This window comes from Pleurodeles waltl, chromosome 1_2 (genome assembly GCF_031143425.1).
Source record: "Pleurodeles waltl isolate 20211129_DDA chromosome 1_2, aPleWal1.hap1.20221129, whole genome shotgun sequence".
NCBI lineage: Eukaryota > Metazoa > Chordata > Amphibia > Caudata > Salamandridae > Pleurodeles > Pleurodeles waltl.
In genome coordinates this window covers 802859312-802887063 of record NC_090437.1, presented here as the reverse complement: position 1 = coordinate 802887063, position 27752 = coordinate 802859312, and the positions used below count along the sequence as shown (strand labels likewise).

Genomic DNA, 27752 nt, shown 5'->3' with positions numbered 1-27752 from the left:
TTTTTTTTTAATCATTCTATGAAAAAAAACACTGATCTGGCAGAAATCTTTAAAGATCATAGTTCAGCCCCAGCGGAGCCGCCAGGTAAGGTGCCTCGACCACCTGAGTCTTACAGCTGTAAGCCCGCCCAATGCTCAATAATGGATGTCTGTAAAGTGCATACTACAGACTATTACTATTCTGTCCTTTGTGATACTAAAATTAGTGACACAAGAGTTTGGTAATCAAGTTGGGGAACTTTAAACTGAAAATGGGAAATACATTATCCATGTACTTGAATTCTGAAGGTAGGAATCTATTTAACAATATCTGTGTCTGTCTAGCCCAAAACGTCAACCAGTCAGAGAATGACTTGGAGCAATGTTATCATATATTGATTCTAGCTTTTTGTGGAGAATTGGTTAAGAAATATTTTGCAGCTTTCAGAGAAATATTGAAACATTTTTGTTGTTGACAAATTCTTGTTAATGACAAACGAACACCGAATTAACTGTTGAACCGTTAGAATCTGAGAAGCAATGACATTTAAAAGATGGAGAAAAGAAGGTGGGCTTCAGAATAATTTCTAGAAGTTGAACAGGGCACTGGGAGGCTGGTGGTGGCAGGTAGGCTGTTTAACGGTTCGAAAGGTTACGCAAATGTAAGTTGGTAGCAAATACTTTTAATAAGTAAGCGGACAACTGCCTCGGATAGATGATGTGGCGATGAGGTGTAGAATTAAGGTCAAAAGGCCAGGTATTGTGAGATATATTGCGAGAGATTTACAATCCATGGACGTTTGTGGAATTAACAGAAAACAGTATAAATGTGTGTAATAAAATTAAGGGACAGGGTGAAAGTCATGTGGGGTGTCTCGTGAAAGAACGCTTGTATCTTTTGATACTTGTGAGTGGTGATATTGTGATGTTGAGCTCATGCTTTCTTGCACGGTTCATGAACAGGTGCTGGTCTTTGGTCCCTGCTGATGTAGCATTAACAGAAGTAGTGGCTCGACTAGGAGAACATTAACAGGTCTACACGGATATTAACACCCATGAACTACTGTGTCTGCAGATGTGCTACAGAGATTTAAGGGCATGCCTAACTTCAGACTCACTCTATGTGTATAAATAGTGCTAGTAAATTCTGTTTCACCTCTCCCTTTACATTTTGCTGTCAGGTTACTCATCTGTAAGTAGAGCACCACCTCCCAGTGGCTATCAGCTGGAACAAAGCTAAGCGGCACTTCTCTACTGGAGACATACACCAGGACTGGAAATAAATATCTACAAACTCAAAAACAGTCCAAGAAATGTCAGGCCATTCAGATGCGCAGACTGGAATTGCAGGTATGAAGTGTTTTTCTTTTATCTTTACATTTTTACATCGGTTAGCCGATAATTCAGTTTAGAGTTTTAAAAGGAGGTGCTTTGAAAGGTTAAAGCATGTTCACAAAATGAAGAAGCAATAGATAGAATCTCTGTTCTAGTATTAAACTCTTTGGGCCACGTTTATTGCCTGGTTTGCTTTGCTCTTGTGCCATGCAAGGTGATGCAATGCAAATCTTAAGTGATATTTATGAAGCTACACAAGGTTAACTTGCAAGTCCGTGTGTGGCATCATACATCTCGAGTAATGTAACGCAGTGCAAATCGCTGTGTTACGTTACTGTGTGCCAGGGAGGTGTTTTCATGGGTGTTGCATGGGTGTAAACATGCAACACCTATGGATTTTGACGCATTCCCATATTTACAAGAACTTGTAAACCTGGGAATGCGGCAAAAAGATATGCCTCACAAGGAGAAACATCTCCTTGTTTTTTTTCACTGTGTGTGCGGCATTTTGCAGCACACAAAGAAAGAGGAAAAAGCCTCTCAGGATTGTTTTTGCGCAGGAAGGTGTCCCTTGTTTCTGTGCAGGAAGGTCTCCCTTCCTTCAGAAAAAAATCCTGCATGCAACCCAGGCACCCATGCACCAGGGGACAAGGGTGCCTGTGTGGGCGCTAGGCAGCCAAAAGGGTGGCAGGGCAGGGGGAAAGGACAGGAATGTGCTGTATTGGATAAACACAGCACATTCCTGCCCTTTCCATGTAAGGTGACTTGCTGCGATGCCCTGCACCCCAAAGCCCATAAATATGGGCCTCAACTTGTTTACCAGAGACTACCAACACAGGAACCCAGAAGAAGAAACTAACCTGTGTTGCACAAGTTCATATTTTTCTAAAATCTCTGTAACCCTTGCTATAGAGTTCAGATGTTAAAAGTGTGAGAAACCGTTATTGGGACAGTGATAAGGCTGGTAGGTGCGCAAAAGAGTTTAGTGAAAATATATTGTCGCTCACGTGCCTCCCAATTCGCCTTGAGCTCAGGTGAACATGTAAAGTAAAACAACACATACTTTATATTCAAACAGTAAAGTACACAAACTGTGAAAAGGTTGTAATGTAATGAAGAACAGTTTACTAGTCAACATAAAAGTTACAGAACTCCATCTGTTCCCACTCACTTGACTGCAAAGCAAACAAATCTCCAAACAAACTACTTGAATTACTTTTCACCTGTATAGAAACGGATGTTCTCATTACCAGGGGCGCTTTGTGACTTTTGAAAGTGGTGGTCGTAGAGTACTAAAATTGAGTATGGATGCAGGAATAGAATGTACAGTGTCTCTCTATGCCCTCGTCTGTACTGAATGTGCAGATACTCTAGAAACTACTTAGATCTTTCAAGCTAAAGTTCCTGCAGCAATTCACACAATTGATCTACCACTGGGTTTTTTTCTAAGCTCCCTTTTCTCTTCTCTTTGTATTGTTTGGCTTTCTACCTTAGGCAATCTCACAATCACATTTTGTGATATGGAGAATAGGAGACACACTCGGGATTTCCAATTCCTGGCTATGGTAATTCAAGCAAACAATGATGAGAGGTTAAAGAGCTGGATGCCAAACTTTAATTCCTTTATGGCAGTGAAAGACAACCCCCTCCCTCCACACACACACACACACACATTCCCTTTGTCACAGTAATGAGATTTTTCCTCTGATTACTGCCTATTTCCGGTCTGCTCTGGGGCACAGTATGATGGTAAAAAATAATTACTGGACCAAATTGAACACAAATAGCACCAGGCATCATTCTCTTTGTGGTCTGCAGTTTCTTACCTGTACACAGATTTGTGTCACCCAATGTCATCATCACAATCACTTTCCATGCCATTGTATCCGAACGCTGAAACCTGTGGAATAGGCTGGTATTCATAAAGGGTAAACTAAAGTTACAGTCTACGAATCTGAAATGCTGTTGGTTAATCTCTCGGATTGTCTAAAGGTATCTGATGACGTACAGCAACTATGCGCGTTTGACAGCCATCTGATTTTGGGGACTGGTTGGAGTGGGCTATGGATGTGGCTCATGGCTCTTTGCACCCAGCTCAGAGTTCAATAAAACATGCAACCTATGCATGGGTGTAGGAAGTGTGGGTGCCAAGGGGGATACATCCCCCCCCAGACTTCGGAGTAGGTAAACAAGTGTGGGGGATGAGGGGACAAAATAATTTCACCTTCTCTTCTCTTCTGTGATTTGCAGGGCCATTAGCGCAAGAAAGCATTACCTATCATAGCCCTGCACTTGACATGTGACCTGCCTCCAGTTACCTGAGGCCAATCTGACAGATGCAGCCTAGAAGTGAAGTCACAGAGGCCGCTCGCCCTCTGGCCTTTTGTTGTGCTGTAACCATCCAGGAATTTGTATCACCCCGCTGCCACAGCTGCCTGCAGTCTGCACTTCTAAGGACAAAGGGAGAGGGGCCCTTTGTTGTTTGCTGACTGCATCCTGCTCCTCCTCAACCCTACCCTTCCTGCCGTTTTGAGGGCTGAACCCTGAAGACAGCTGGAAGTAAGGTAAAGAGATTTGGGAGATTAAATACAGTATTTGCCGAGGATCACAGGGTTGTGCTATAATCTGCAGGTCACACATTCTAATCCCGGCTCTCCATCCTTCAGGCTTGAGCCAAATGCTTCCTTATCTCTCTGCAAGTGCTGAGCTGCTCCCCTCTCCAGCTACTGAGGACCCAGCGGATCCTGACAGCTGGAGAAAGTAACCCAGAACAGCCATCTGGCATTTTAGCAGCGTGAATTATTTGGAATTGGGCAATTTGTATACTGGATGACTGCTTGTGTAATACTATATGAAACTCTGCCCATGCTTTGTTTTTTTTAATATTGCCACTTGACAATGTCGAAAATGAAGTGGTACGTCTTAATGCTAAAATGAAGTTATGTTTTTTATTGTACTGCAGCCAGATTCGGGTCTGTCTTACTTTTATATCCAGATCACTGCAAGAACTGAAACTTTACTTAATATTTCGTGAAACAACAACGCAGGTTTAAACTATCAGGATGAAATCTAATAATACCACTTAAATGTTCCCAATGGCCTAGCCTTATGGGAAATCCACTAATCCGCGCAATGCCCAGCAAAGCACGTATATTTTAGTGGTTAGTGGTAGTAAGCATCGCATCACTGCAAAAACTGCAATTGCTGGGAAATTAATAACCTGGCATAACTCTAGTACCAAACACATTTGAACAAACATGATGTAATTCTAATTTTGTCGTAAAATAACGGCGTTTCTAACTTTGCAATGAAAATTCTATATTTAATTAAATCGGGTTGTGAGAGACCAGTATTCCGCTTCTTGCTGTAATGTCTTTGTTTCTTGTGACTAATTGGGATTTAAAGAACCTTCCCACCACCAGCTATGGAGGACCCAGCGGGTCCTGTAATTCTGTCTCTCCAGACTCCCATGTTTCTTCCCCTGTGGACTGCAACACCTGTGGCGCTCTTCTGCCTAGGAACCATTAAGATCTCATACAACCCACAGAAACATCATAAAGTTGCCTCCTTAATAAAAGGCATACATTGCATTAAGTGCCGCTTACAACTTCTAGACAACACCAAAGTACAATTTGTTTTTTTGAACCAGTTCATAATGATGAGAAGAGCACTGCCTGAGCATCGCATTTGTTCTGAGCAACAATGTGCAATTCTTATATGAGCAGCAAGGTATTAAGGAAATAAAAGAAGCCACAGTGGAAATATGTGACTTAACCACTGGTCAGATATATTATGGTAGCAATACATGCAATTTTAAATCGCATAATTCACGGTAGAGTTTTGAGACATTTAACAGAGTTCGTAACAGAACTACCATTGCAATGCAGTAGGGCGCATACTTTAAGCTTGGAAGGATAAACTGCTGAGCCGGGCCAGTGAGGATTGAGACCACAGGGCTGCAAGTTGCACTTATCTCTGCAGCAGGGATGTGTACCTAGGGCTCCCCATGCCTGTCACCCAGGCTCTTTCAACCCCTACACAAGATTGTTAGCCAGAGGCTTAATTTGTAGCGTGTTCTGCTTTACCCCATGTTGCCTACTCTTTCCTCTACTCTCATCTGGGATTCTCCCACTGAACCTGCCTTCCCCTCCTCCTCTTCACTCCGAGCTCCCATATTTCTCCCATATTTCTCTCCTGTCTGAATCCACCTCAACCTTCTTTCCACCTCACTTGTCTTTTTGCCTCACTCTCCCTCTACCTGCCTCACTCTCCTTTCCACATCCCTCCCTCTGCTCTTGGCCTCCCCTTTTCTCCCTTCCCTCTGTCTTCCCCTTTTCCCTCTGCCTCCACTACCTCTTCCATACTCCTCCTCCACCTCTTGATCCCGCCTCTATCTACCTCGCTATCTACCCGGTCTTGCTTTCCCGCCCCTTTGCACTATCCCCCTTTCACTCTTTGTGCACCATCTCTCTGCCTTAACCTCCTGTCTGCATCATACAAGCTCCCCTCTGCAGTGGCTGAAGATGATGACAATGCCTCATCCTGCTCCCTCATTTCTCCACGCTCTTAAACAACACCCCGAAGACAGATTTACTTATTCTCTACACTGCCAGTCAGTGATGGTGAGCATTTTTACTAGCTACCCTGCTGTCAACTTTTGATTCAGCATACTTTTCACACAAAAGTTCCTAATTTGTTATTGCGTAATAGTTATTTGTTGTATGCAGGAGACTGTGCTTCTAGCCATGTTTCTCTGCCTTCCTGGTGGTTACCTTAACATCAGGGCCACAGGAATTATGCAGCAGGAGACGGCCAAGTATTGAGTAAATTATGCGGCAAGAAATGGCAAATAATGCAGCATAATGCAGCACATTTTCTAATAGTATTGCTTCGTTATGTCACAATTATTAAACTTAGGGATACTGGGTAATGGATGCACCTCTTAAGTACCGATTTAACAACCAAACATAGCAATGAGCAACAGGAACTTTACCGATCCAGCTCTACAAATGGCCCTCCTCTGTGCAGAAACACCTGTCGCTGCATTTTTAGTAAATTTTTAACCGCTTAAACTAGAAACAATTGATTTTGCTAAAATCTGCAGATTATGCTGCAGATGATGGATTATGTGTAAAATTCGGCAAATCTATAATTATGCGAAAATCGCTGCACAATTGCATAATTCCAGTGGCACTGCTTGTTATCATTGCCATTTACAGCAGCCAGCTGATATTCTGCATCTGCAGAATGCTGTAGCATTTCTTTCTCTCTTGAGGCTGAGACATAAGCAAACTGGTTCCTCAGAGATTCCTTCTTGTTAATGCCCCCGTTCTACTCTATGCATGACTGTACTCTGTGCTACATCCCAAGGCTGGCAATATGCACAGGCAGCTTCCCAGGACCGTGCGCAAGACTACAAACATGGGGCTCTCTGACTATGACGCTGTTGAGAGGCCTGGGGCCTCACAGTCGTATAGCTCTGGAAGGATTAGGGCCTAACTGCGCTAGTCATGACTGTGGGGCCCAGGGAAGGGACTCCACAGAGAAGGGAATGGACCCACCGCCTCCCACGGCCTTGTGATGCTACACCATAGGTGGGATGCTCAGGGTGGAAAAGGGCCTCCTCCTGGGCTAAGCACTAATGGTGTGGCGCAGCGACGACTAGGTTGGGGGCCTCGGGTAGGGTGGCCCGTCTCTGTATTGGGCAGGTTTGGCCTGTAATTGGGAATCCAGTTCAGTGCTGCCCACAAAAAGGCACCGCAGGACACTCACTGTCCAGCACTTTTAACCCTTTCAAAGGACAAGCACTCTCTTCCAGCCCGCGATGAGCAGGGAAAGAGATGCTTGTCTGCTAGAAAGGAGGCACTGCAGCACAGGAGTGGTCCTGCAAAAATCTGCTTAGGAAAACGTTCAGCTAATGGGATGCAAACAGCTTTGAAAGAATGAATGAGACCCATGTTCAGGACATGTCCTGGGAGTGTGGCCTTGGTGTCTATTTCTTGCATTAAGGCTTTTTCAAAGCGTTGTCAAATTGTCAACTAAGTGGACAAGGCACAGGGAAATATTTGCTCAGGATCAAACAGTTGGTTAAATTATTAAAGCCAATGCAGCACACTGCTACTTGGTGCAAAGGCTTCACAGCAACTAAATTATGCAGCAAGAAAAGGCAAATTGTATGGCGTAGTGCTTCTCATTTTGTGTTAGTAGTACTTATTTTCACATTTTTACACTTGTTAACACTGTTTGGGCATACATGACCCCTCCTTCGAGCAGGTTTAACACTCAAATGTAGCAATGAATAACAGAAAGGTGATCAGTCAACCTTTGAAAAGGGCCTCTCACTGGTCAACAACTTCTCAGTCATTTTTAGTAACTTTTGAACCGTTTGAGCTACAAAAATTTTTTGGAGTTAAAATCTGTAGATTATGCAGCAGGTGATGGTGTATGTGGCAAATGCAGCAAATGAATAATGATACGAAAAACACCATGGCCTGCAATTGCATAATTTCAGTGGCTTTGGTTACACATTTACCACTGTATTGTGATTTGGTGTATATACTATGCAACTGGACACTTCTCCTCTCTCACCTAATATTCAGCCTATTTTGTAATCACATGTGTGTGAGCAGTTTTTACATGGAATTAAAATACTCCCAATATTGCCATAGAAGGAATAAGTTGAGGACAGTGAATGTCCAACAGCATGCAATTTGGCCAAATGGGAGGCTGGGATTAAAGAAATGTGTCCCCTGGCTCCACATTTCCATTTAGTCCACTAGGCTATAACTGAGGTTTCAGTAATTGATATGGCAAAGCCAAGGGGCTGCTCCTCCCAGGGAAACAACATTCTAGTCATAGTGTGCATTTCTGTCATATTTAGGTGAAACGGTAAAGCTGAGATTAGATGTCAGATATTCTAGTTCCATGACTAGAACGTGCCCAGTGGACAAGGCCTGTGGCAGTGGGTATTTAACAGACAGTATTAATTGTAGATACTGATAGTTACTACTGGTGTTTGAAAGCTTAATCATTTAATTCCATTGGCATACCAGAACCCATTTTCTAAACTGGTTGCGTAGAATTTGCAATAGCAAGCAGTCAAGGTTCACTCCAGGAGGTGTGATAATATATTCTAAGTCTCACCTGAGACAGCGCAGGCACAGTTGCTTGCGAGACATGTGGTTTATTTAAGGGGGGCTTAGAGCCTGCCCGTTGGTTGGCTTCATTGCCAATCTCATTTCCGTGCTTCTCTTTAGTCAGCAAGTCTTTAGTTCCTCTTCGTGTGTTTGTCAGCAGCATGATTAATAACAGACTGTTGGCTATACAAAATACCCTGGAGTCCATGCAGGTAAATCTGGCCTCCCTCAGAGAAAAAGTGGCTGCCTACCACTGTGATGTAGCTGCTCTGTTGCAAAACCAGCCGTTCCTCCTTGCTGCAGTGATGCCTTTTTCATTCCTACAAATGGCAACTGTCAGGACTATTGATTCCACATCTCTATCCTCTGATGTGTGTGTGAACCCCTCACCTTCAACAACAGCACCACCCATGGCACAGGAGGCACTACAACTATCAGAGGATGAAGATGTGGAAGGAACGTATTTCATGTGAAAAACGACCCAGTAGTTACAGTCTGTGGCACATGGACAATATCTCTCTAGTTCTGTGCTTAAGATCATGCCAGTGTTGGAAAGCTGGCAACATGCTTTCTTCACTCTACCACTGTTGACTTATCATGCATGGACTGTCATTGTCTCAATCCCTACCTATTGAAAATCAGGACACCTACTCACTAATGCTCACCTCTCCTACACATGTCTGATGACACTTCCCTCACCCTTGGACTCTGACTGGACATTCAATGGCGTGGGATCTCTCATGGGGTCAGTGAACTGTACATTGTACATCACTGGAAACAAAATTTGCACATGTAAAAAAATCACCATAATCATGTGTTCTGCTTTTTTCAGTGATCCATCAACTGTTACAAATGTATGCATGTGAAGCTATGTCAATAACTACAGACCCAAAGGGCACGTGTGGCTTTCTGTCAGGCACAAAGGCACACACTAGGACTCAAACATGATTAAGGTGACTGATAGCATTGTGGACTACAACCAACTTTCTGAGTCTTCAGAGCATGTATTAAACAGGTATCCATGCAAGTTAGCATATGGCATGTGTGGTTCATAACACAAGTGTCTGGAAATTCCACTGATGATTGTACCAGTACAATATTGATGTGACCAACAAGATAGGCATGTGTAAGACTGTGAGGGGCAGCCGTTAGTGTGCCAGTATCTATTACCCAAATGAGGTGGAGTGCAATGTGCTAAATTGTTCAAGAACGATTGTTACAGACCTTAGCACCAACACTATTTGTTGCATGATCACCTGTCTAAAAATGTGCATCTATACACAATCCTAGTGTCAGGAACTGCACTGAAAAGTGTGTTGAGTAGATGATGTCATACCGCTGCGAATCAGACAGGTTCTTGGTCATAGGGGATACACATGTAAATCAATACTGAATACATACCCAAAGCTAACGTAACAAGTGCAGACGTGTTAACAATCATCATGGAAACCATATTGTAGAACACTAACATGATTTATTAATAGTAAAAACCTCTACCTATTAAAAATCTAAACTACACACTAACCTACTCTAAGCTACACTATACTAACTTATTTTACCTTATCCCTACAGCTATCCCTCCTAATCTAAACTTATCTTATACATGTAATACCACAAAATAAAAATTGTACCCTCCCACCCACTTTAAGAGACAATAGACGAGTAGGACAACATGAACTAAAGCAACATATAGACTAACTAAATATATTGCCTATACAAATATATATATATATATATATATATATTTTTTTTTTTTATATATATTTTTTTTAACATACACCCCTATACATAACTCCCCCCAACTCTCTCAAAATCAAAATAAATCTTAAATCCCACCCCTCCTAACTATACTAACTATGTCCCACTACTAACTTACTCTATTCACAATGGAAACTAGGGGAAGGGAAGGTACTGGGAAGCGGTCACTGTTCACACTCAGAGAGTTTCTTAAGCTTCTTCTTTATGTATTTTAACATTTTGAAGTTACGAGCATAGTCCGCCTCCAGTCTGACCAACCTTGCTTTAACCTCACCCCTGTCCTTGCGCATATCTGCCTCAAAGGTAGAGCCAGCGGAAGCTGGTGGTGGCTGTTGCTTGGCTGCTGGTGTTGTATAGGCTATGGATGTGGAGGGGACAGGACCTGCTGAGGCACCCCTGACCCTCGGCATTGAGGTCACACCTTTCTTGGTGCTGGTTGCAGGCTCTTTCACTGGTCCCTCATGTGGGAACGCCTGCCATGACCCTGATGCCTTCACCCTTCTGTACCTATTGGCCATCTTGCAGTAACTTGTCTGGATTTCGCAGATGTGCCTGAATTGCTCGGCCCTCTTAGCAAAGGCACGCTTCTGTGCTGGAGTCATTGTGGTTGCTAAAACATGAAGAGAACATGTCATCAAAAACTGAGTTGGGCAGAGGAAAAACAAGCATGCAATGGAAACAGCACCTTCAGATGACAATTTGTTGTCCACCAGACATACTACAACAATTTCAGGACCCAAGTCTATATAAATCTGCCCACCAAGCAGCTACAGTATTTTGTTCATGACACATGGATAACAGCTATCCAATGATGTACACAAGGGCCCAGATTTAGGAGGGCCTAGCGCCTCCTTGTGGCACATTAGTGTCATTATTATTTTGACGCTGATGTGGCCCAGCAAGGGCCATATTTACAAAGTGACTCAATGTATGCATTGCACCACTTTGTAACCCCTTGTACCACATTACGCCTGTGTCAGGCAAAATGTATGCAAGGGGGCGTTCCCCCAGTAGGCGGGCCACAAGAAATGTCACAGGGGAATCTAAGAGATTCTACTGCATCATTTATTTTGGCTACTTTTAACACCTGCTCAGAGCAGGCGTTACAAGGGGGCACATCATTGGGTACAATTGGCCCGTATGTACAGTTCAGGCTTGGTGCCAAAATATTTTGCTAACCCTGAACAGTACATCAATAACGTCAACATTTTTGACACCATTGTCCCCTACCCTGCTCCCCTGTGCAGATTATTTCAAACACGATGCACACATGGTGGCGGTAGGGGGGTGCTAAGGGGCACAAGAAATGTGGCGCTGCACTGGTAGCAGCTCCACTTTTCTTAAATCTGACCCTCTCTGTGCACAAGCGTGCTACATCAACTAAGTATCAGGTAAACACTCACCATGAACATCTCATGCACACATGATGTGACTATGCATGCTCACAATTATCATGATTGTGAGATCATGTAGGTTCATCTACAAACATCTTGATGTCCCACATCTATCCGGAGAAAAGCTGAAATCTCTTTTTGTACTCAACTGACTAATGGCCTTCAAAAAAAGCTCCTTGCACAGCTGGTGCCTCACTTAATTTCTGAATACTAGTGAGGTACTAATGGTGCAAGTGTCTCATTGATAAGCCCCTTGGCGACTTCAACACATGTACATAAATTGTACCATATTAAGAGTAAATTTGTGCAATGTGTGGCACACAGTGAAGTAGCATGTGCTGTGGCAAATACTTTGGCAAAATCCATGCAATTCTAAAAGCAAGCACCTCTGACACATATTTTGACTGACATCACTGTGTGTGGGCATAATTACCTTTTTCCATATCCCATAAATCCATTACAGCACATGGTGGAACCTGTGCATCATTCAACTTATTCCACATCCTCAACGTAACATACAACATGATGTTGATACCGAAGAAAAGATGATGGTGTCTTAATTGGCACACATGCCATTTTAACATGGCATTGCACACATCTTACCCTCTCACACACAATCCTGGATCCATACTTGTGACATACAAGGTGACACTGGCTGGATTGCAGTCTTCAAAATGGGAAACCTCGGCAGTAGTGTAGGGTGGAGGTCCACCTGCAAGACATGACAGGAAAACATAGCTTTGTGATTGTTGAACAAAGAAAAGCATGGACAACTGTTCCATATTCCACTTGTTTAGTTGAGTGACCTAGTCAACTTAGTGTTGGGAATAACCAACTGCCATCTATAACATGTCCGTCAGACAGACATAGTTAGCCCACAAAAACATGTATAGATGTGGAATGCAGCCATACATACATGTCTCAGATACATATGTTACAAATGTTTGGGGGACAGGATACTGTCAATTGTCAGAAGCTTAGTACTTTGTAGTAAATTTATGTGAAAATGGAGCAACCATTCAGATGTTTGACTCTTTTCAACCCCATACTAACACTAAATAGCTCTACCATGTGTGTGTCATATTTAAGATCTGGCACACCATGGCACGTCAGGACACTTACGTTGTAAACTATGACATTATGGTGGCACTTAGCATGCTTTGCACCATACATGAAGGTGCCTAATATGTAAAGGATGTTTTATGCTGCCATGGTCTTCACTGTCAAAGATGAGAGCACAAACATATGATGGTGCAGCACATCTGACAGGGAAATACCATGGTGCACAAGCTAAAATACCCCAAGAACAACCACTTGCCTTTTATGTCCATTGTGGATCACATTGTACAAATCTGGTTATGCAGGCTGCAGCACATAAATGTTTCCTTATGGAAGATGCACTACTTGGTACTCTGTTTGGGCAGACTATAACATGCCGTACAATATTCTCAGACCTCATCCAGCACAGCGCAGAAGGCCCTGCAAATGTGTTAAAAATATGACCATTGTGTTAAACACACTGGATAGTTCATATATAAGCTGTACTAAAATAAACAGATGTAGAACAATTATCAACATCCAAGTCCAGTGGTGATGTGTCTGCTCGTGCTCTTGATTTGCTGGCACACTTTCAGAGGGGGACAAGGGTTCTAGGTTTTCAGATTGCTTTCCAAGTACTGCAGCTTCTGGAATGTTTGAATATTGCCATGCAAGGCTGCCAGCAAACTATAGCAGGGCTACTGGCTGCTGTGAATGTAGCAAATAATGCTATATTGAAGCTTTGTAGTGATGAGTCGCTTGACAGTCTGCGCAATTCCACTAACCACATGACTGCTAAGTACCATGTTAATGCCATTGAAGTGCCACGACTGCGGCAAATCTCTAAAGGAATATATGATGGAGCAGCAGAAATTTTTCATCCTGCAACTGTCAGGGACTACTATCATCCTCAGTATTTTGAACTTTTGGTTACAGTTTCTCTTCACCTTACTCAGGTTTTTGACCAGGAAGGCATCCAAACATATGAAAAACTTGAACAGTTGCTATTAACAGGCAATGGCATTGACTCTATTGCTCAGTACAAAGAAATCGACCCTTTGCTGCTTTCAGCCCAATTAACTACATTATCAGGTAAGTTTAAGTACTCTTCAGTCCCAGAACAGGCAGACATACTCTGAAAAATGCTTCAAAGAGAAAGAGCTTTCTTTTCACAGGTTGAGAAGCTACTACAGAATCTTTAAATTATTCTAGTATCTTCTTGAGAGGCTAAGAGAAGCTTCAGTGGTCTCCACCGACTGAAAACTTGGCTAAGATCAACTATGTCCCAGAAAAGACTGAATCATGTTGCCATATGTAATATACATAAAGAGATGATGGACTCAGTTGACCTGCAGATAATAGCGAAAGAATGTGTCCTCTGCACTTAACGGCGGGAGAAGTTATTTGGCTTTTCAAAATAAAGTTCATCATGTTATTATGGATACCTGCAGCAAGACAATAACTATTTCTAACTAGTCCAATCGCATGTTGAGGTTTAGGAATCTCACTAAGAGCATTTAGTTTATTCTTTGTTTTGTTTGTCTCACCTTTGTTTGCTTGATGCATGAAGATACAAGATTCATAAACATGTTTTTTTCACATTTGGTCTATTTACTTTGTGAATGTATATAACAATAAACCATAATTGCAAACTGTGAATGCATGCCTGCCTTTCTCAATATTTATCTTCAAAACTATGCAATTGTATTTGTTTAATGGGGCTTATGGTTCTCACACCACAGTCGATGTGTATAGGGTCATTGAAAAGTCCACAAGGTTGTCCCTGTTCCCCCAAGACATTTAGGGGGTCATTACAACATTGGCGGTAAAAGCCGCTTACCGCCGTGCAGAAGACTGCCTATACACCGCCGCGGCCACGGGATACCGCCACAGCTATTATGACCCACAACTCGAAATCCGACAAAATTCAGACACCCACACAAGTCCGCCACACCAAAGGTCAGTGATAAACTGGCGAAAACAAAACCTCCACCATCACGCCAACAGAAACACGCCCATGCTATCACGACCCACGAATCCACGCGGCGGTCTTTCAACTGCGGTATTCCATTGGCGGTACACACCGCCGCGCTCAAAATTCACACACATCTCCAAAACACCGCCACATTGGACATTTCGAAAGACACACACCTGATACACATATGCACACCACTCCCACACACTCAATACTATATAAAACACACACCCACATCACCCACAAACCCCTACGACCAAAACGTTTGACGAAGGCCAGAGAGACAGCACAGCATAGACAACCCCAACACACAGAGGCACACAACACCATCACCCACACTACTTCCACGCACAAAACACCACACACCACTACATATCACCACACTCATCACCACATACACCACCCCACACATCACCTACACCACCCCATGGCACGGCAAAGACACCCCAGGTTCTCGGAGGAGGAGCTCAGAGTCATGGTGGAGGAAATCGTACGGGTAGAGCCACAGCTATTTGGAGCACAGGTGCAGCACATCTCCATTGCTAGGAAGATGGAGCTATGGCGAAGAATAGTCGAAAGGGCCAACGCAGTGGGACAGCACCCAAGAAATCGGGACGACATCAGGAAGAGGTGGAACGACCTACGGGGGATGGTGCGTTCCGTGGTCTCCAGGCACAACATAGCGGTACAGCGGACTGGCGGCGGACCCCCACCTCCTCCCCCACAACTAACAACATGGGAGGAGCAGGTCTTGGCCATTATGCATCCTGAGGGCCTCAGAGGAGTCGGTGGAGGAATGGACTCTGGTAAGTCAAATCTTAACTATCATATCCCCCACCCTACCTGCATGCCATCACATACCCCCCCCCACCCTCACCCTCACCCTCACCCCTATCACTCCAACTCCTCACATATGTACTAATAACACAAACCCCCCATCCCAACACCAAGCCCTGCATGACACAACAAAGCATGGACACCCATCACTAAAGCATGCCCACTGCACATACCCATAACACCCCCCCAACCATCATCACACAAGCCCCCACACAGGAATGCTAGCACTGGGGTACACGCTCACCCACCCATTGCACACCATGACACACACAGATGCAATAATCATGCCTTTCCACCCCTGCAGGACCACTACCCAACGTCACCAGACAGGAGGGTCCAGACATCTCTACCCCACCCACAGAAGAGGTGATGACAGCAGCTCTGTCCAACTGGATCCAGATGACCAGCCCGGACCATCGTGGGCCTCGGGACAGTCGGTTCCCCACACCCAGTCACAGGCCACCACAGACCTTCCAGTCTCTGGTAACACCAGCACATCACCCACCCAGCGGGCCCATACCTCCGTACCCAGGACACGTCAGTCAGCTGTGTGTCCACCACTACAGGGAACCCAGGATAACCCACCACCCCAACAACAACAGGAACCTGGGGGCAGTGGCAGTGGGCACACGGTCCAGGGGACGGAGGCCCAGGAACATAGGGGAACTGGGAGGGCTGCTGTGCGACAGGGGGCGGACAGGCCAAGGGAACCCACTCCCACAAGGCCCTCTCCTCCATCATGGGAGCATACCACCACTCCCAAGAGACGATGGCAACGTTCCTGGCCATGTTTCAGGAGACCCAGCGCCTGCAGGAGGAACAGTATTTGGGGTTCAGGGAGGAACTCAGATCCATCAACTCCACCCTGCGCACTATCGTAGGGGTGCTGAAGGAGATACTGAACACCAGGAGGGACACCGTGGCACTTCAAGGGGCCCCTGACACTAGCATGGACGAAGAACTGCCCACCACCTCCGCCGGCGCTAGTGGACAGGAGGCACCGCCACAGGACCACCACACCAGCACCCCACCCCCTGCAGACGGAGAACCACCCCGCAAGTGGTCCCTGAGATCCAGGAACAGGACAGAGCACGATGCCAAGGCCCCCGGCAAGAAATGAAACCACCCTGATTGTCATCCCACTGTCCCACTTTGTAACCCTGTCCATATTGGAACTGCCCCAGCTCCACTTCCTATGCCCATATGGGCAGTGCACCTGTGAGACTAATAGACTGGACTCTGCCATGGACATTCCTCCACCATCACCCCTCACCTTTTTATCACCCCCCTCCAATATTTAGCACTTCAATAAACACCCTTGAACCACAAAACAATCTGGAGTCAGTCTGTGATTTTGAAAATGTGTATTACCAATGACAGTGACAAAATCCGTTCTCAAATGTAATGTCAACATACCTATGTCACACATCTCAAGTCCATGAGGAATCTAAGCAGATGACACACGTTGGCAACCACACCTGTGAAACTGTAAGGGAAATGTACAACTCAGTTACCATATACTGGTTGAAATCGACAGACAGGATAGAGGTAGAAGTGTGAAAGTACTTGTAGTAGGCAGGAATGTGTTCTCACCTGTGTGTCACTGGAAATATTGCTGGATAACTGAATCCCTGTTGTCAATGTCTTCTTCCTCTGCTTCCTCCTCATCACTGTCCACAGGCTCCACAGCTGCCACAACACCGCCATCTGGACCATCCTCCTGCAGAAAAGGCACCTGTCGTCGCAAAGCCAGATTGTGAAGCATACAGCAGGCCACGATGATCTGGCACACCTTCCTTGGTGAGTAGAATAGGGAACCACCTGTCATATGGAGGCACCTGAACCTGGTCTTCAGGAGGCCGAAGGTCCTTTCTATCACTCTCCTAGTCCGCCCATGGGCCTCATTGTAGCGTTCCTCTGCCCTGGTCCTGGGATTCCTCACTGGGGTCAGTAGCCATGACAGGTTGGGGTAACCAGAGTCCCCTAATAGCCACACCCGGTGCCTCTGGAGTTGACCCATCACATAAGGGATGCTGCTATTCCGCAGGATGTAGGCGTCATGCACAGAGGCAGGGAACATAGCATTTATCTGGGAGATGTACTGGTCTGCCAAACATACCATCTGTAAATTCATCGAATGATAACTCTTCCAGTTCCTGTACACCTGTTCACTCCTGTGGGGGGGGACCAGAGCTACATGGGTCCCATCAATGGCACCTATGATGTTAGGGATATGTCCCAGGGCATAGAAGTCACCTTTAACTGTAGGCAAATCCTCCACCTGAGGGAAAACGATGTAGCTCTGAGTGTGTTTCAGCAGGGCAGACAACACTCTGGACAACACGTTGGAAAACATAGGCTGGGACATCCCTGATGCCATGGCCACTGTTGTTTGAAATGACCCACTTGCTAGGAAATGGAGCACTGATAGCACCTGCACTTGAGGGGGGATCCCTGTGGGATGGCGGATTGCTGACATCAGGTCAGGCTCCAACTGGGTACACAATTCCTGGATTATGGCACGGTCAAACCTGTAGGTGATGATTAAATGTCGCTCCTCCATAGTCAACAGGTCCACCAGCGGGCGGTACACCGGAGGATTCTGCCATCTCCTCACATGTCCCAGCGGACGGTGCCTAGGAAGGACAACAGTGACCACAGAGTCAACCAACTCAGAGGTATGTACCCACAGTCTACACAGAACACGAAACATAATCCAAAAAGTTGTCTGTATGTGTGTTGAGTCTAGGCCTAGGTATGTGTGACGCAGTTGAAAATGAAGCCATGTGGGCCCCTGAAATGGCGGCTGCCTGACCTCTAAACTGGGACAATGGGATGTGAGGTAACTGCGCTGGCGTTCTACACCATCGCGGTAGGCGGTCGAAGACCGCAGCGCAATGCTGCATTGGTTAACATTGGACCGTATGGGTCCCAGGAGCCAACGACGAAGTGCGCCGGCGGTGATGATACCCACCGCCGTGGACGTGACCGCCATTTTCTATCTGTTCAATCACTCGATACCTGATCTTCGACAGGAGAGGACCTACACTGCAAGTGCTGCTGTGACCTCGGTCTGGAAGAGACAATGGCTCGTGCATCTGGGGAAAGGGCCCCTGCCTTCACTGCACAGGAGTTGGATGAGCTCGTGGACGGGGTCCTCCCCCAGTACACGCTACTCTACGGTCCTCCAGACCAACAGGTAATTACACAGGGAGTACGTTGTATGGGCTATGCCTGAGTGGAGGGGGCTGGTTGTAAGAAGGAAGGGGCCACAGTTCTGCGTGCATGAAGGACTGTGAATGCATGTGCCACATGGCAAGGGTAGGGATGTGGGCCACTCACTTTGACGGTGCAGTTGGTAATGACTTCTCTTCTTCCCCTGTCCATGTCATGTAGGTCAGCGCCCACCAGAAGAAGGATATTTGGCCTGCCATCGCCAAGGACGTCCAGACCCTGGGGGTCCACCAGTGACAGAGCACCCACTGCCGTAAAAGATGGGAGGACATTCGCCGCTGGAGCAAGAAGACGGCGGAGGCTCAGCTGGGGATGGCCTCCCAACGTGGGAGGGGTGCCCGTCGCACCATGACCCCCCTGATGTTACGGATCCTGGCGGTGGCCTACCTTGAGTTGGATGGGCGCTTGAGGGCATCACAGCAGACACAAGGGGGTGAGTCAAACATCATTCTGCTGACTTTGCGCGCAGTGACGGTGTCTGGGTGGGGGAGGAGGGCTGTGGGTTTCCCTAGGCCAGGGCGAGTTCCGTAGGCTAGGCCCCTCCGTAATGCAGGCCATGTGGCTCTCCACCCCACCTCTGTAGAGTGCCAAATAAAGGTATACATGCCCTGTGTCATCTATGTGTGCAGATGTCGACCATAGCCATGTAGGACCTATCCCAGGAATTGCATCTGTAGAGCCCAACATCGCGGCGTAGTGCAGGGGGCTGCTGTGTCTGTATTGTCCACCAACGGTAGCGGTAAGCCATGCACTCAACCTGTCTTTCTTCTGTCGTTCCCCCCCCTTTTTGTGGTCTCCCTGTTCTTGTGTGCATCAGCATCTTCAGGCGGAGGTACAGTGGCACCGGAGCACGAGGGAGGTGCATCCCACATGGCCATGGAGGGCCACACCACGGACTCTGAATACACCAGTGGGACGGAGGGCGAGGGGAGCTTCACGGCGGTCACCGGATCTGCAACCAGTGACACGGACTCGTCGTCCGATGGGAGCTCCCTTGTGGTGGCGGCAAAATCTGTGCCCCCCACTTCTACAGGTACAGCCGCCACCCCCCCTACCAGCACCGCCCTCCCAGCAGCCCCTCAGCCTTCGCCCTGTGCCCGCTCACCCAGGAGGGTGGGCATCACATTCGCCCCAGGCACCTCAGCCCCTGCCCCTGCCCTCAGTGAGGAGGCCATTGACCTCCTCAGGTCCCTCACTGTTGGGCAGTCTACCATTTTGAATGCAATCCAGGGTGTAGAAAGGGAATTGCAACACACAAATGCATTCCTGGAGGGCATTCATTCTGGTCAGGCTGCCCTTCATCGAACCCTGCAAACTCTGGCCTCAGCACTGATGGCAGCCATTGTCCCTGTCTCTAGCCTCCCCCGCAAATTCCTCCACCCAGACCCGATCCCCTGCATGCACTACCACTACAGCCACTAGGTCCCGCACCAGCACACCCACCACCACACCCCGCTCACGTGCAGTCACCAACCCCACTACCATTTACACGTCCCCTGTGTCCTCTCTCAGTGTGTCTGCGACGCCCCCTCCCAAAGTACACAAGCGCAGGCACACACCCACCCAACATACATCCACCTCACGACAGCCTCCAGCGCATGCACCTGCACCCAAAGCCACAAAAGTTACACCTCCTACAACCACCTCCTCTTCCTCCACTCCCAGACCCTCTCTAGCTACGAGTCCCAGTGTACCGAAGAAACTTTTCCTGACCAAGCTTGACCTCTTTCCCACCCCCCCCTCCAATTCATAGGTCCCGTACTAGCACCTCAGCCAAAAAATCTCCGGGACCAGTGGTGCCTGTTGTTAGAGGTATGTGGAGTGCACCGGGCACCAGGGCAGCCAGTGTGACACGAGCCACAGCACAGCCAGTCCCCCCCGCGAAGCACCAGAAGTTGGACAGTGCCCGGCGGGAGTGGGGGAAGACTCCAGCCAGCAAAGCCGCTCGCAAGGGTCCCGGGAGGAGTGTCCACTCAGCTGTGACTCCTCCCAAGGTGGGGAAGGGGCAGAAGAAATCGCCAAAGTCTGGGAAGAGCAGCACGGCAGAGAAGACCGCCATCCTCCCCGCTGCCCAGGAGGCCACCGCCAGCCCCATCGTCACTGGCCAGGAGGCCACCGCCAGAGTCAGTACCCAGAAGGGCAGCCCCATCGTCGTGGCCAGGAGGCCACCGCCAGCCACAGCCCAGCTTCCCAATGAAGGACCGCCAGCCCCAGCCCAGCTGGGCAATGAAGGACCGCCATGGCAAGCACCACTGAACAGGTCAGACACTGCAAACTCAAGCACCTCTGAACAGGGCAAAGACCGCTGAACAGGGCAAAGACTGCCATGGCAAGCACCGCTGAACAGGTCAGACACTGCAAACTTAAGCACCGCTGAACAGGGCAAAGACCGCTGAACAGGGCAGGGACCGCCAACTCAAGCACCGCTAGCCCATGAGCGGCAGGGCCAGTGACGGAACTGGGACCGTCACGGGGAGAGTGATGCACTCTGGGCACCAGTCCCACTCCAGAACCAGTGGAGACATGCATCCACTACCACTGTTCTTCACAGGATGAAGCACTCTGGGCACCAGTCCCCCTCCAGAACCAGTGGAGACATGCATCCACTACCTCTGTCCTTCACAGGATGAAGCACTCTGGGCACCAGTCCCCCTCCAGGACCAGTGGAGACATGGATCCACTTGAGAGACTGTGGCTTTGCACTCCCCAGGATGGTCCAGTGGGCAACCCACCCACTGTAGAGACTTGTGAGACTCTGGCTTTGCACTCCCCAGGATGGTCCAGTGGGCAAACCACCCACTGTAGAGACTTGAGAGACTGTGGCTTTGCACTCCCCAGGATGGTCCAGTGGGCAAACCACCCACTGTAGAGACTTGAGAGACTGTGGCTTTGCACTCCCCAGGATGGTCCAGTGGGCAAACCACCCACTGTAGAGATTTGAGAGACTGTGGCTTTGCACTCCCCAGGATGGTCCAGTGGGCAACCCACCCACTGTAGAGACTTGAGAGACTGTGGCTTTGCACTCCCCAGGATACATCAATGGGCATGGAGCCCCCTCGTGGATCTGGCGTGGTGCACTCATCTGGCTGAGGTGCCCCACCTTCCCTTCCCCCTGAGGTGCCTGTTGTATTTCTATCTGATGCCCCGGCATTGTTCTCTCCATTTTGATCAGGTATCTGATGTGGGCCTCGCCCATGCATTTTGGGCCCAGTGGTCCACGGGCAATGAATGGTGCATTACCTGCAGTACCAATCGTGATGTATATTTTGTTGAATGTGTATATATATCTGTATATATTTGCTTCCTGTATTTTGATATATTACAATGGTTGAACTCATTTCCTTTTTTTTTGCATTCTTCCGGGGGGGTTGGGGGTTGTTACTGTAATGTTTGGATATGCATTGGTGTGTGTGTTGTAGTGGGTGAGGGTAGGGGTGGGGGGCTTGTGTGTGTGTGTGTCCCTGACTTTTGCCTCCCCCTCCCCTATGTCGTAGGTGCAGTACTCACCGTTGTCTTCGGCGCCGGCGTTGATGATGGTCGTACAGGAGCAGGAAGACTAGTGCAGGAAGTATTTGGAGTTCCAGCTCCATGGTGTCCTCCTTCCCCGTGGAGTGTGTAGAGGTGAGTGTTTTCCCTTTGAAATGGCTGTTTCCGCCGTGTTTTTATCCACGGTGAATCCGCCACGGAAAAGGTGGCGGATTGGTAGGTTGTGATACTGTGGGCGGTACTTTGTCTCCCGCCTGTCTGTTGGCGGTGACCGCCGCGCTGTCTGTCTGTACCGCCGTGGCGGTCGGAGTGTTAAAGTGGCTGCCTTTGTTGGCAGTTTCCGCCACCGTCATAATTACCATTTTTTTACCGCCGGCCCGTTTGCGGTCTTACCGCCGCTTTAACACTGTCCGCCAGGGTTGTAATGACCCCCTTAGTGTCTCCTACGCCCGTGGACCTATGTAAATCTGTTGATGGGGAGTGTGACCAGCATTTATTCTTAATAATGAGGAAACTCCACCAGACGTACACAGCAACAACAGAGCAAGTCACACACTCTGAATTACAGAGGCTTCTCTTCTCTCTGTTCCACCACCAGTTAATTTAAGATATTTTACTTAACCCCAGTTCTTTGCATATGCCGGCAATTCCTATACCAATGCTCGTATCCTTGTGGCAGCAACAATGCCATTGAAGTATGGTAGCATGAGAGGGGAGGCAGCTGCTTTGCAGAGAACTCCTGCAAAAAACTCTGCTTTCACTTTCACACCCTTGCGCACAGTCATCTGTTAGGCTGTGCGAAGTTGTTCAATGGCAGACAGACAGTCAAAGATACATGGGTAATCACTATGTGGTTTCACAGTAATGCCACACAGTGATTGACCGTGTTCTATTTCTCCGGTCCCCCGATGCCTCGTGTGCATAGCATGGGCCCGTAGACAGGCTGCAGCCAGCCAACCTAACCAATCGAGATGCTACCCTCATGTTGTTTGTAATTGTCAACAGCATGAAAGCAGCACCAGGATTAGTTCTGGCAGGCAAACCCAGCACTTATTAGGAGACTGGAGGCTTCTGTCTGCGTTTCTCACAGCTGCTTAACACAGCACTGGTTAAAATAACCTCAAGTGCGCTGCAAAGACCTGGAACACCCTGCCTCTCCACTTCAGGCAATCTCCGTTGTGGCATCAATTCACGAAGGGTCTCAAGACTTGGCTATACGACTGAACCACAGCTCCCAGTCAGATCAGTGGTCCCTCTGCACACCCTCCAGCACCTGGAGACCCTTAGGGTAAATAGTGACGCTATTCAAACCCCCGATTGACTGATTGATCACAAGACAGCCATCCAATCCCACATGCACACTTTTAACCTTAGAACATAACTTGTCCCTGCTGCCAGTCAGCAGCCATGGACCCTCCCCACCCTCCAAGACACTCGTGAAATGTAGCAAGGCATTTTATTTTGTTTAAGGTAAACATATTTTACGTTATAGTATACAGCAGATTGCAGAAGGGGTAGGAGGAACTACCTACGCTCATTAAAGTATATTGTGACCTTATTACTCACCTCTTGTTCAAAAATGAGATCCCTACTATCCTGTAATCTTTTCTTACAGATGAGTTGTAACCACTCTGACAGTGTGAAAAGCATACATATTGGAAGTAGAAGTCCAGGTGGGGGGACTGAGGGGCTGCAGCACTGCCAAGATAACCATGGCAGAGTTCAGAAGGTGGAATGATCAATAAAGATGCCTTTACGTTTTATTTTTGGCTTGTCACATTTGCTGTGATTTCAAAGACTGAGGTCTGACAAATTGCTGCCTTATCTCTTCACATGAAGATAGCTATTTACTTTTCTTTTTAATTTCTGTTTTTGAGAGGAGTGAAAGCATTTTGTAAAGTGAAATATGTGATAGTCTTGAAAGGGTCACCTTAAAATGCAAATGCTGGCACTGGGAGTGAAGTTGGCCAGAAGGTGAATTTCAAACCATGGAAAGGCAGCCAAGGCCCCACGCAGTGAAAGCCAGGCAGGCGGACTTGTTGGAATGGGCACTAGTGAGTGTTGGTAAAAACTGACAGAGGAGGCAACTCTATTTGTAAACGATATAGTTTTACCAGTAAAACTGCATGTCTCTAAATTAAGTGGTAATTTCAATGGAAAGTGTGTTGTCTGTAAATAAGAGTAGACTACCACACCATGCCTATGTGAAATATTTGTGGCATAGGCCTACAAAACCTATCACCGGCTAAATCCTTCACTCATTCCACTCTCCCTATGAATTCAGTGATGTAATGCTGAAGGTAGCACCCCCAAACTCAAAACCGTTCCAGCACTACTGGTGAAAAGCATACCCTGGGCTAAGCCATAATATGAAGTGAAGATCAGGGGTCACTTAAAACAAGTGTCCTGAGGGCTCAACGGGTGGGGAATCACGCAGTTTCTTTGTGAAGCAGCTTTTATCATGCATGCATCTACACATGCATTTTTGGGTTTACCACGCATACCATTACCATGGATGGTAAGTCTATCTAAGGTAAGTATATGTGTGACGTGAGATAGAACACTCAATTTAAGGACATTTCTAAACAGCACCAGTGGTTTCAGGGTTGTTAGTTTTAGTTGTTAGAAGACTATGGGGGTCATTCTGACCCTGGCGGTCACCGACCGCCAGGGCCAACGACCACGGAAGCACCGCCAACAGGCTGGCGGTGCTTCCTGGGCCATTCTGACCGCGGCCCAGGGAGTCCTCCATGGGACTTGCAGCGCCGCCATGGGGATTCCGACCCCCTTCCCGCCATCCTGTTCCTGGCGGTTTTTACAGCCAGGAACAGGATGGTGGGAACGGGTGTCGTGGGGCCCCTGGGGGCCCCTGCACTGCCCATGCCTAACAGGGCCCCACAAAGATTTTCAGTGTCTGCTTTGCAGACACTGAAAATCGCGACGGGTGCCACTGCACCCGTCGCACCCCTGCAAATCCGCCGGCTCCATTCGGAGCCGGCTTCCTCTTTGCAGGGGCTTTCCCACTGGGCCGGCGGGTGATCTTTTGGAGATCGCCCGCCGGCCCAGCGGGAAAGTCAGAATGACCGCCGCGGTCATTTGACCGCGGTGCGGTCTTTTGGCGGTCTCCGCCCGGCGGGCAGCGCCCGCCGGGGTCGGAATGACCCCCTATGTTACCTTGCTAGAAACACAAGACATGTGGATGATCCATTTTTTAAGGTCATAGGTACCTATGTCCAGGTGGTACTTCTAAGAATATTTTGGAAAACAAGCTATTTCATTGTTCGTTAGCTTGCTGTAACATGATCTGCCTGTCTATTGAAGAGGATACTTGATCTGATTGGTAAAATGATGTCCTTGGATCAAACTGCAACCTGCACCTGTTGCTCATTTTGTAATCCATATTAAGGAAAACATGTCAGAGATTAAGCTTAAATGTTGCACCAAAGCTTCAATGTATCTTTGAACTGCGAGATCAGCCACTCCCTCAAGACCCACAACACTTGGATATTGTTTAACTATATTAGAGACAATTTAAGAACATAATCTCCATAACTAGGCATTTGCCCACCATGTGGCTTTCTTCTTTTCATCATGGACATCAGGCCATCAGGTAAAGAGTCTAAGGCCCTCATTATGACATTAGCGGTAAATCCCACTTACCACCATGCCGACTGCTGCCAACATAACGCCGCCGTGGCAGATAACGGACAAGCATATCATGACACACACATACCATTCCGTCACTATACAGCCACACACACAAGTCGGCCAGCCCAAAGGTCAGTGTTAAACTGGCGGTATCCGAACCCACACCGTTATGCCAACAGAACTATGCCCACAGCATTATGACCCACAAATCACTGCGGCGGACATTCAATGGCGATAAACCATTGCCGATACATACCGCCCAGCTCAAAATACACACACACTAACAAAACAACACCACATTCAAACTACACACACCTGACACACATACACACCACACCACTAGAAAACACACACCCACACTACCCGCAACCCTTTACAACTAGAAAGAATTGATATCAGAGAAAGACAGCAAGAGCACACACCCAACCAGAGCCACATAACATTATCACCTATACACCATCCACCCACTTTACATAACACACCCCAACACATCACCCCACACACCCTCACCCTCACCACTCACACTACACCCATGGCACCACAACGCCACCCCAGATTCTCTGAGGAGGGGCTGAGGGTCATGGTGGAGGAAATCATCCGGGTAGAGCCACAGCTATTTGAAGCACAGGTGCAGCAGATATCCATTGCTAGGAAGATGGAGCTATTTGGAGAATCATGGACAGGGTCAACGCCATGGGACAGCAACCAAGAACAAGGGACAACATCATAAAGAGGTGGAACGACCTATGGGGGAAGGTACGTTTCAAAGCAGCAATACACCAACTTGCTGTACAGAGGACTGGTGCTGGATCCCCACCTCCTTCCCCACAACTAACAACATGGGAGGAGCAAGTCTTGGCAATCATGCATCCTGATGGCCTGGCAGGAGTAGGGGGAGGACTGGACTCTGGTAAGTCAACTCTTTACTAAGATCACCCCCCCTACCTGCATGCCATCACAAACCCCCACCCTACCCTCACTCCCATCACTCCACCACCTCCAACATACCACACCATCGCAACCCACCCATCCCAATAACAAGCCCTGCATGTAACACCAATGCATGGACACCCATCACAGACCTGCATGGACACCTACCACCACTGCATGCACACTGGTGAGAATCACCTAGTTCAACCAATAGCTTCTCACTCAAAGGCAAATCTGCCAGGGCAATAACAACAACAACAATAGAGGGCAACACACCCATGCACATGATGTCATACGCAGAAACAATAACACTGCATTTACATCCCCAAAGTTCCCCCCAGCCAATGTGACAGCACCTCTGCTCACCTGGATCTGGATGAACCTGTCCTATCAGGGATCTCCGGACAGTCGGTTACCCAGGTACACTCTCACACCACCACAGAGCCTTCCCCCTCAGGAAACACCACCACAGCACCCACCCAGTGGGCCCATACCTCTGTCCCCAGGACACGTCAATCAGCAGTGTGTCCACCACTACAGGGACCCCAGGCCACCCCACAAACACAGGACGATCAGGGACCTGGGGTCATTGGCGGTGGGCACACGTTCAGGGGACAGAGGCACAGGACAACAGGGAAGCTGGGAGGACTGCTGTGCGACAGGGAGAGGACAGGCCCAGGGAACCGACTCTCCAGGAGGTACTCACCGTGATCCTGGGAGCATACCACCATTCCCAGGAGACGATGGGGCATATACTGCACAAGTTGCAGGAGAACATGTGGCTGCAGGAGGGACAGTACCTGGGGATCAGGGAGGACTTGAAGAACATTAACATCACCCTGGTCACCATTGCATGGGTGCTGGCAGACATGGCCAACATGATGAGGGAGGCAGTGGCACCCCACCAGGCCTCTGCCACTAGCCAAACCGATGAACAGCCCTCCACTTCCGCTGCCGCTAGTGGACAGGAGGCCCACCACAGGACCAACAGGCCACCAGCAC

The 27752-nt window shown here is 47.8% G+C and overlaps 1 protein-coding gene across 1 annotated transcript in view; it reads left to right on the top strand.

The window, feature by feature from the left end:
- The first annotated feature begins 1072 nt into the window (after nucleotides 1–1072).
- LOC138304344 (kynurenine/alpha-aminoadipate aminotransferase, mitochondrial-like) overlaps nucleotides 1073–27752 on the top strand; it is a 439058-nt gene continuing 412378 nt past the window's right edge. The window contains exon 1 of the mRNA XM_069244319.1: nucleotides 1073–1329. Coding sequence (XP_069100420.1) covers nucleotides 1293–1329 — 37 coding nt within the window. The 5' untranslated portion in view covers nucleotides 1073–1292. The remainder of the gene's footprint in view (nucleotides 1330–27752) is intronic.